Source organism: Oncorhynchus clarkii, chromosome 14 (assembly GCF_045791955.1).
Source record: "Oncorhynchus clarkii lewisi isolate Uvic-CL-2024 chromosome 14, UVic_Ocla_1.0, whole genome shotgun sequence".
In the NCBI taxonomy this organism is placed as follows: Eukaryota; Metazoa; Chordata; class Actinopteri; order Salmoniformes; family Salmonidae; genus Oncorhynchus; species Oncorhynchus clarkii.
Genome location: NC_092160.1, coordinates 36,198,709 through 36,209,187, shown reverse-complemented (window position 1 = coordinate 36,209,187; position 10,479 = coordinate 36,198,709). Strand labels below are relative to the sequence as shown.

General features: G+C 43.0%; 1 protein-coding gene across 1 annotated transcript; it reads left to right on the top strand.

Annotated features, from left to right (window-relative positions):
• Window positions 1-3,418: 3,418 nt before the first annotated feature.
• Window positions 3,419-8,515, top strand: LOC139365889 (putative golgin subfamily A member 6-like protein 3). Its single transcript, XM_071102946.1, has 3 exons — window positions 3,419-3,539; window positions 7,610-7,854; window positions 7,946-8,515. Exons 1-3 carry the CDS (start codon window positions 3,419-3,421, stop codon window positions 8,513-8,515), a joined length of 936 nt encoding a protein of 311 aa, XP_070959047.1.
• The last annotated feature ends 1,964 nt before the right edge of the window (window positions 8,516-10,479 follow it).

Here is a 10,479-nt window from a genome sequence, read left to right as displayed (position 1 = left end):
CCTCCGCCTTTGTGCAAGGAGGAGCACTGCCAGAGCCCTGCAAAATGACCTCCAGCAGGCCACAAATGTGCATGTGTCTGCTCAAACGGTCAGAAAAAGACTCCATGAGGTTGGTATGAGGGCCCGACGTCCACAGGTGGGGGTTGTGCTTACAGCCCAACACCGTGCAGGACGTTTGGCATTTGCCAGAGAACACCAAGATTGGCAAATTCGCCACTGGCGCTGTGCTCTTCACAGATGACAGCAGGTTCACACTGAGCACATATGACAGACGTGACAGTCTGGAGACGCCGTGGAGAACGTTCTGCTGCTTGCAACATCCTCCAGCATGATCGGTTTGGCGGTGGGTCAGTCATGGTGTGGGGTGACATTTCTTTGGGGGGGCCGCACAGCCCTCCATGTGCTCGCCAGAGGTAGTCTGACTGCCATTAGGTACCGAGATGAGATCCTCAGACCCCTTGTGAGACCATATGCTGGTGTGGTTGGCCCTGGATTCCTCCTAATACAAGACAATGCTAGACCTCATGTGGCTGGAGTGTGTCAGCAGTTCCTGCAAGCGGAAGGCATTGATGCTATGGACTGGCCCGCCCGTTCCCCAGACCTGAATCCAATTGAGCACATCTGGGACATCATGTCTCGCTCCATCCACCAACACCACGTTGCACCATAGGCAGTCCAGGAGTTGGCGGATGCTTTAGTCCAGGTCTGGGAGGAGATCCCTCAGGAGACCATCCGCCACCTCATCAGGAGCATACCCAGGCGTTGTAGAGAGGTCATACAGGCAAGTGGAGGCCACACACTCTACAGAGCCTCATTTGGACTTGTTTTAAGGACATTACATCAAAGTTGGATCAGCCTGTAGTGTGGTTTTCCACTTTAATTTTGAGTGTGACTCCAAATCCAGACCTCCATGGGTTGATAAATTTGATTTCCATTGATAATTTTTTTCTGATTTTGTTGTCAGCACATTCAACTATGTAAACAAAAACGTATTTAATAAGAATATTTAATTCATTCAGATCTAGGGTATGTTATTTTACAGTTCCCTTAATTTTTTTGAGCAGTGTATATGTACAGTGCCTTGCGAAAGTATTCGGCACCCTTGAACTTTGCGACCTTTTGCCACATTTCAGGCTTCAAACATAAAGATATAAAACTGTATTTTTTTGTGAAGAATCAACAACAAGTGGGACGCAATCATGAAGTGGAACGACATTTATTGGATATTTCAAACTTTTTTAACAAATTAAAAACTGAAAAATTGGGCGTGCAAAATGATTCAGCCCCTTTACTTTCAGTGCAGCAAACTCTCTCCAGAAGTTCAGTGAGGATCTCTGAATGATCCAATGTTGACCATAAATGACTAATGATGATAAATACAATCCACCTGTGTGTAATCAAGTCTCCGTATAAATGCACCTGCACTGTGATAGTCTCAGAGGTCCGTTAAAAGCGCAGAGAGCATCATGAAGAACAAGGAACACACCAGGCAGGTCCGAGATACTGTTGTGAAGAAGTTTAAAGCCGGATTTGGATACAAAAAGATTTCCCAAGCTTTAAACATCCCAAGGAGCACTGTGCAAGCGATAATATTGAAATGGAAGGAGTATCAGACCACTGCAAATCTACCAAGACCTGGCCGTCCCTCTAAACTTTCAGCTCATACAAGCATAAGACTGATCAGAGATGCAGCCAAGAGGCCCATGATCACTCTGGATGAACTGCAGAGATCTACAGCTGAGGTGGGAGACTCTGTCCATAGGACAACAATCAGTCGTATATTGCAGAAATCTGGCCTTTATGGAAGAGTGGCAAGAAGAAAGCCATTTCTTAAAGATATCCATACAAAGTGTTGTTTAAAGTTTGCCACAAGCCACCTGGGAGACACACCAAACATGTGGAAGAAGGTGCTCTGGTCAGATGAAACCAAAATGTATCTTTTTGGCAACAATGCAAAACGTTATGTTTGGCGTAAAAGCAACACAGCTTATCACTCTGAACTCACCATCCCCACTGTCAAACATGGTGGTGGCAGCATCATGGTTTGGGCCTGCTTTTCTTCAGCAGGGACAGGGAAGATGGATAAAATTGATGGGAAGACGGATGGAGCCAAATACAGGACCATTCTGGAAGAAAACCTGATGGAGTCTGCAAAAGACCTGAGACTGGGACAGAGATTTGTCTTTCAACAAGACAATGATCCAAAACATAAAGCAAAATCTACAATGGAATGGTTCAAAAATAAACATATCCAGGTGTTAGAATGGCCAAGTCAAAGTCCAGACCTGAATCCAATCGAGAATCTGTGGAAAGAACTGAAAACTGCTGTTCACAAATGCTCTCCATCCAACCTCACTGAGCTTGAGCTGTTTTGCAAGGAGGAATGGGAAAGAATTTCAGTCTCTCGATGTGCAAAACTGATAGAGACATACCCCAAGCGACTTACAGCTGTAATCGCAGCAAAAGGTGGTGCTACAAAGTATTAACTTAAGGGGGCTGAATAATTTTGCACGCCCAATTTTTCAGTTTTTGATTTGTTAAAAAAGTTTGAAATATCCAATAAATGTCGTTCCACTTCATGATTGTGTCCCACTTGTTGTTGATTCTTCACAAAAAAAATACAGTTTTATATCTTTCTGTTTGAAGCCTGAAATGTGGCAAAAGGTCGCAAAGTTCAAGGGGGCCGAATACTTTCGCAAGGCACTGTATATATAGATAGATATAGATGTAAATATATATATATATATATATAAAATGAGATATAGAGTAGATAGATATAAATAAATAAATATATATATATATATATATGTATTTAGATAGATAGATAGATAGATAGATAGATACACAGTGGAGTAAAAAAAAGTATTTAGTCAGCCACCAATTGTGCAAGTTCTCCCACTTAAAAAGATGAGAGAGAACACTGAACAAACTAACAAAATAACAAAACGAAATGTGAAGCTATAGAAACGAGTGCTTACAGGCAACTACACATAGACAAGATCCCACAAACACCAAAGGGAAATGGCTACCTAAATATGATCCCCAATCAGAGACATCGATAAACAGCTGTCTCTGATTGAGAACCATATAAGGCCAACATAGAAATACAAAAACCGTTAGACATTCATACAACAACTCTAGACATACAAAAACCCTAGACAATACAAAAACTAGTGTACACACCCTAGTCACACCCTGACCTAACCAAAATATAAAGAGATATCTAAGGTCAGGGCGTGACAGGTGCGGACTCCCGGCTGCAAACCTGAACCTATAGGGGAGGGTCCGGGTGGGCATCTACCCTCGGTGGCGGCTCCGGATCTTGACGCAGCCCCCCGTCTTTACGCTGATCCCTCTGCCTTTGTAGAACCGGACCGTGGATCATCGCCGGAGGCTCTAGACTGCGGATCATCGCCGGATGCCCCGGACCGTCGCTGGAGACCCCAGACTGGGGACCGACGTCGGAAGCTATGGACTTAGAACGGTTGCCGGAAGCTCTGGAATGTGGAGGCGGACTGGAGGCCTGGTGCGTGGGACCGGTACAGGTGGCACTGGGCTGTGCAGACGCACCGGAGACACAGTACACAGAGCCAGCGCAGGATATCCTGGTCCAAGGTGGTGTACTGGAGACCAGGAGCGCTGAGCCGGCACCATCTGTCCTGGCTGGATGCCCATTCTAGCCCGGCAAATGCGAGGAGCTGGAATAGAGCACACCGGGCTATGAATGCGAACTGAAGACACCGTGCGCATCACTGCGTAACACGGTGTCTGACCAGTCACATGCTCCCCACGGTAATCACGAGGAGTTGGCTCAGGTCTCCAACCTGACTCAGCCGATCTCCCCGTGTGCCTCCCCCAGAAAATGTTAGGCGGATGCCTCTCGTGCTTGTCTCGTTGGTACAACTCTTCATAATATCGCAATTCCGCTTTCGCTGACTCTATCTCCTCCTTAGGACGGTGATACTTCCCAGCCTGCGTCCAGGGTCCTGCTCCATCCAGAATCTCTTCCCTGCTCCATTCCTCCTGAATACGCTGCTTGGTCCTTTGTTGGTGGGATCTTCTGTCATGTTCGTTATAAGGATCGGACCAAGGCGCAGCGTAGTATGCGTACATTCTTATTTATTTAAAGATTGAACACTGAACAAACTAATAAAATAACAAAACGAAATGTGAAGCTATACAAACGAGTGCTGACAGGCAACTACATATAGACAAGATCCCACACACACCAAAGGGAAATGGCTACCTAAATATGATCCCCAATCAGAGACAACGATAAACAGCTGTCCCTGATTGAGAACCATATCAGGCCAACATAGAAATACAAAAACCCCTAGACCTACAACAACCCTAGACGTTCAAAAACCCTAGACAATAAAAAAAAACTAGCGTACCCACCCTAGTCACACCCTGACCTAACCAAAATATAAAGAAAACAGAGATATCTCAGGTCAGGGCGTGACACAGAGTGACTCCATGCAACTTATTATGTGACTTGTTAAGCACATTTTTTACTCCTGAATGTATTTAGGCTTGCCATAACTAAGGGGTTGAATACTTATTGAATCAAGACATTTTAAGCTTTTCATTTTTAATTAATTTGTAACCATTTTTCTAAAAGAATAATTCCACTTTTGACATTAATTGGTATTGTGTGTAGGCCAGTGACATAAAATCGAAATTGAATCAATTTTAATTTCAGGCTGTAACTCCATAAAATGTGGAAAAAGGCAAAGGGTATGAATACTTTCAGACAGGACTAATATATATATATATATATATATATATATGGAGTGGAGTTATGTCTTGATCTAGTACAGTTAAACAGGAAGTAGAATCTGAAACATGGCAAATCAAATCAGGACCCTATACACCAACAACAATCTGTCCACATTCCAGATCATAATGCAAGCCGGCTCAGTTTGTAAAACATGTATATTTTGCACTCTGAAACCCTGCAATGTACAGGTGAGATGAAACCTGTCTAAACCGTTGTCCTTGTTAAATATTGTGTAATGCATCACTTTATGTGACGCACATGAATATCAATTGTTCTTGCCGGGACTGTAATTACTTCATCATTAGCGTTCTGGCCACGGCAACTATGTAATGGAGGAGGGTCAGTGAACCAGTCAAGAGATGAGACTTGGATAATTAGCTCGCCAAGCTGAAGGCAAGACTTTAGTTCAAAGGGTTAACACAGTACTGTGATGGGTCTTGCATGAGGACTGGGTGCAACGCTGTCGGTCACATAGTGACAAGCTCAAGGCTTTACATACAGAACAAAATTCAGTCAACTGAACTCCAAGGCCTGGGTTAAGTGTTGCAATATACAATATATGAGAAAAATAGATTTATTGTAAGAAAACGAAAGTGAAAAATAGATGAAAGGTAACAAAAGACATGAAGGTCATGTGTTGCAGTATAATTCCATTTGCTGTTATGTGGTCTGGCTGCCCGTAAGAGCGAAAAAGGGTGCTGTGTCTTTTGTTGCCGTAGGAACAAGTCAGGTAGAGCTGTGCCATCAAACATAAAGAAACTGAGAGAATTTGAAAAGAACCGTTGTTTCTACATCGCTGAGTCTTACAGAAAAACTTTAAATTATAAACCATAACATCAAGCAATCCAAACACAGAACACATTTCTTCAATTTCAAGAACTGAATTGGATGCATTCTGTACCTTCAGGGCTTTGACGTGGTACAAAGCAACCCGTGAAGCAAACAACATTCTAGTGAAGAAGAGTGTCCTTTCATGACAATTAAAGAATTACCCCATGCATGCAAGACAAGACGTATCTAACACCTTTACAAACAACTCACAAAGTGACATCAGCTAAACAAAAGGAAGGCATTTTGTTTGAAGCTACTTGTATTTAATTGACCTGACTAATGACTAGATAATCAAAATAACAACTCTGCCCTAACAATTAACCAGTTTGTTTAATGCGTCGTTAGAATTTGCATCAGCTGTCTTGTTCTCAGTTTCAAAGTTAAACTGACAGGTAAGGTTCATAGACACAGAACATGGCATGGAACTACAACATCTACACACGAAATGGTTCCAAGTCCGGAGTTGTTTGCCTTTTTTTTGCGTGAAAATCAATCAATCAAATGGCTGAGAAAATGCATTGTGGGGAAATGTGTTAAGAAAAACGGCATGCGGTAGGGTTAGACTTACGTTTGCAGACGTTATCTTGCTGAGAAGACAACCCTCCTGTAATAACACATGGTGGGAAGAAAAAGAAAAAATATGTTATTGTATACTGTCCATGATTGCACTGCATTCAACCACAGTATTGATTTGATCTGTAATTAAAGAGTCAAGCCTTAAAGATGGTTCATATGGAATGTCATCTTCAGGGACACAATTGATGCAAAATATTATTTTGCCTGGTTGCTGTTGTTAAACGCTTCGATAAATGTTTATGATGTAAGCAGGTCAAAGTTCATCTATACGCTCAAAGATGGCTTTTTGTTTCAGATAGAACGGAGACTTCAAATCTGTATTGATTTCTCAGGGAGAGAGCGAATGCTGCTATAAGTCAAATTGTTATACTGCTCAGTTAGAAAATACACCCTCGTAAGAAAACGTATGTTCAATGCAGAACCTGACATCACACGACAAGACCGTTATAACTGACACTGATAAAGATGTGTCGGCATGTCAGCATGTCAGCGGTGAAAGAACACCGAATATCAAACGAAGCATCAAAAATGAACAATAAACAGTGTCAAGCTTCTAAATTGGGAACAAAGAGGCCCACAAGACTGCAGGATATAGTCTCTTGTCCCAGGGGACCAGATAATAGCTTAGAGAGAGAGAGAGAGAGAGAGAGAGAGAGAGAGAGAGAGAGAGAGAGAGAGAGAGAGAGAGAGAGAGAGAGAGAGAGAGAGAGAGAGAGAGAGAGAGAGAGAGAGAGAGAGAGAGAGAGAGAGAGAGAGAGAGAGAGAGAGATAACAGTATTTAATTTTTTTTATCACCAATGTTGTTTTCTTTGTGCTGTGTATACTAATGTGACCACGTGACTGAGGAAGATCTGAGGGTGAAGGAAGACATTGATGATGTCGACGAGCTGAGAGGGTTACTGACTGAGGAAGATCTGAGGGTGAAGGGAGACATGATGATGTCGACGAGCTGAGAGGGTTACTGACTGAGGAAGATCTGAGGGTGAAGGGAGACATGATGATGTCGACGAGCTGAGAGGGTTACTGACTGAGGAAGATCTGAGGGTGAAGGGAGACATGATGATGTCGATGAGCTGAGAGGGTTACTGACTGAGGAAGATCTGAGGGTGAAGGGAAACATGATGATGTCGACGAGCTGAGAGGGTTACTGACTGAGGAAGATCTGAGGGTGAAGGGAGACATGATGATGTCGACGAGCTGAGAGGGTTACTGACTGAGGAAGATCTGAGGGTGAAGGGAAACATGATGATGTCGACGAGCTGAGAGGGTTACTGACTGAGGAAGATCTGAGGGTGAAGGGAAACATGATGATGTCGACGAGCTGAGAGGGTTACTGACTGAGGAAGATCTGAGGGTGAAGGGAAACATGATGATGTCGACGAGCTGAGAGGGTTACTGACTGAGGAAGATCTGAGGGTGAAGGGAAACATGATGATGTCGACGAGCTGAGAGGGTTACTGACTGAGGAAGATCTGAGGGTGAAGGGAAACAGTGATGATGTCGACAAGCTGAGAGGGTTACTGACTGAGGAAGATCTGAGGGTGAAGGGAAACATTGATGATGTCGACAAGCTGAGAGGGTTACTGACTGAGGAAGATCTGAGGGTGAAGGGAAACATTGATGATGTCGACAAGCTGAGAGGGTTACTGACTGAGGAAGATCTGAGGGTGAAGGGAAACATGATGATGTCGACGAGCTGAGAGGGTTACTGACTGAGGAAGATCTGAGGGTGAAGGGAAACATGATGATGTCGACGAGCTGATAGGGTTAGTGACTGAGGAAGATCTGAGGGTGAAGGAAGACATTGATGATGTCGACGAGCTGAGAGGGTTACTGACTGAGGAAGATCTGAGGGTGAAGGAAGACATTGATGATGTCGACGAGCTGAGACGGTTACTGACTGAGGAAGATCTGAGGGTGAAGGAAGACATTGATGATGTCGACGAGCTGAGACGGTTACTGACTGAGGAAGATCTGAGGGTGAAGGAAGACATTGATGATGTCGACGAGCTGAGACGGTTACTGACTGAGGAAGATCTGAGGGTGAAGGAAGACATTGATGATGTCGACGAGCTGAGACGGTTACTGACTGAGGAAGATCTGAGGGTGAAGGAAGACATTGATGATGTCGACGAGCTGAGACGGTTACTGACTGAGGAAGATCTGAGGGTGAAGGAAGACATTGATGATGTCGACGAGCTGAGACGGTTACTGACTGAGGAAGATCTGAGGGTGAAGGAAGACATTGATGATGTCGACGAGCTGAGACGGTTACTGACTGAGGAAGATCTGAGGGTGAAGGGAGACATGATGATGTCGACGAGCTGAGAGGGTTACTGACTGAGGTCTGAGGTTGAATGGGAAACAGTGAAAGAGAAAGACAAGCTGAGAGGGTTAATGACTGAGGTGAAATTATGAACAAAAAGTACGTTATCAACACATCAAGAAATTCCCCCCACTAATGTGAAATGATGAACGGGAACTATGAAGTGAGTATATTTATACAGAAGGTACAGTAATGTGTTAACAAATCAAGAGATCACACTTTGTTCACTGAAGGACAGTGGAGCTGTGAGTGTGTACAGTCTGTGTTTTATACGTGTTGTGAATGTGATACAACAGTAACAGAACCTAGTGCACGCTACAGTACAAACACAATATCCCTGACATAGAAGCATGTGTCTTGTTAGGTCACAAATAAGTGGCGTAATGTAGCAACAAGCTAACAAGCAAGCACTGTCTATTACAGTTTAGATGATACTGGTGAAAACTTCATGCCAACCTATGCATTTCCTATAGCCTATGCAAAAAAAAAAAACGAATTTGCAGGAGAACGATGAGAATGCTTGGGTCAAGTTCAACTGTGTTATTGTCTCACAGCAGTGAAAAATAGATCAACCTGTTAACATTCATAAATGCGACTGAGCCTGTGGTCTGGCTAGCCAGAGGACCATATGTGTGTGCAGCCCAGTAATGGAAAATGTCAATAAGAAGTCGGAAGACTGCCAGCATCCCAAACGACACCCTATTCCCTAAATATATTGCACTACATTGTACCAGGACCCATAAGGCAGTGTGCACTATACAAGGAATAGGGGACCATTTGCAACTCAGTCACACTTTTCTGAGGTTAGCAGATTGGATGCGTTGGAGGATGGGTATAAATAGTGTTATCCTTTAGGGTATAGAGGTAAATGGGATAGAAGTTCAAAATGTCTTTTTAAGATGATTGCCCCGTAAATTATTAAGTTGTCAATGAGGGTGAACGCTGCCAAGTGACAATCCTTCCCCAGGCAGAGTAAGAAAAGAGTAATCAACCCAAATTAATTAGCAAATAACTGGTCAAACCATGAAAGGAACTGTGTTAGTATTATGTCGGACGAAATGTGTTGTAGATCAGACGTTTGATTGATCTGAACTGCCTGTTTATTTGAATCATGTCTGTGAGTATAACAGAACTTATGTAGCAGGCTAAACCCCGAGGACTAACTGTTCAGAATTTTTTTTGTTCTTCCTCTCTCTGTTCCCTGTGTTGTCATTGCCAAGGGATATTTCTTAGGAACCTGTTTTCAGTTCCTACCGTTTCCACTGGATGTCACCAGTCTTTGGAATTTGGTTGAGGTTATTCCTTTGTGCAGTGAAGAAGTAGGCCAACTAGGAACTGGGTAACACTGTTGAGAGTTTCGCAAGACGTGAAAAGTATCGCTGGTTTGTTGTCTTCCTGTATTGAACACAGAAAGACCTGTCTACAATTTGATCGATTATTAACGTTTAAAAATACCTAAAGTTGTATTACAAAAGTCGTTTGAAATATTTTGGCAAAGTTTATAGAAAATTTTGAAATATTTTGTAGTGACGTTGCATTTTTTGTAAGCTGTTTATTTCTAGATCAAACGCGCCAAATAAATTGACATTTTGGGTATATATGGACGGAATTAATCGAACAAAAGGACCAATTGTGATGTTTATGGGACATATTGGAGTGCCAACAAAAGAAGCTCGTCAAAGGTAATGCATGATTTATATTTTATTTCAGCATTTTGTGTAGCGCCTGCAGGGTTGAAATATGCTAACCCCTTTGTTTACTGCTAGTGCTATCATCAGATAATAGCTTCTTATGCTTTTTTTCTGACATGTTGGCTGGATTCACAGCGAGTGTAGCTTTAATTTGGTATCTTACATGTGTGATTTAATGAAAGTTAGAATTTCATAGTATTTTATTTGAATCTGGCGCTCTGCATTTTCCCTGGCAAATGGCCAGTTGAGACATTTGCGTCCCGCCTATCCCAAAG

Bases quoted from the DNA above. Each gene is read 5' to 3' on its own strand.
- LOC139365889 (XM_071102946.1), top strand. From the start codon at position 3,419: ATGCCCCGGACCGTCGCTGGAGACCCCAGACTGGGGACCGACGTCGGA. The intron at 3,540-7,609 runs GTACAGGTGGCA...CTGAGGGTGAAG, and splicing joins AGGCCTGGTGCGTGGGACCG to GGAAACATGATGATGTCGAC. The intron at 7,855-7,945 runs GTGAAGGGAAAC...GATGTCGACGAG, and splicing joins TGACTGAGGAAGATCTGAGG to CTGATAGGGTTAGTGACTGA.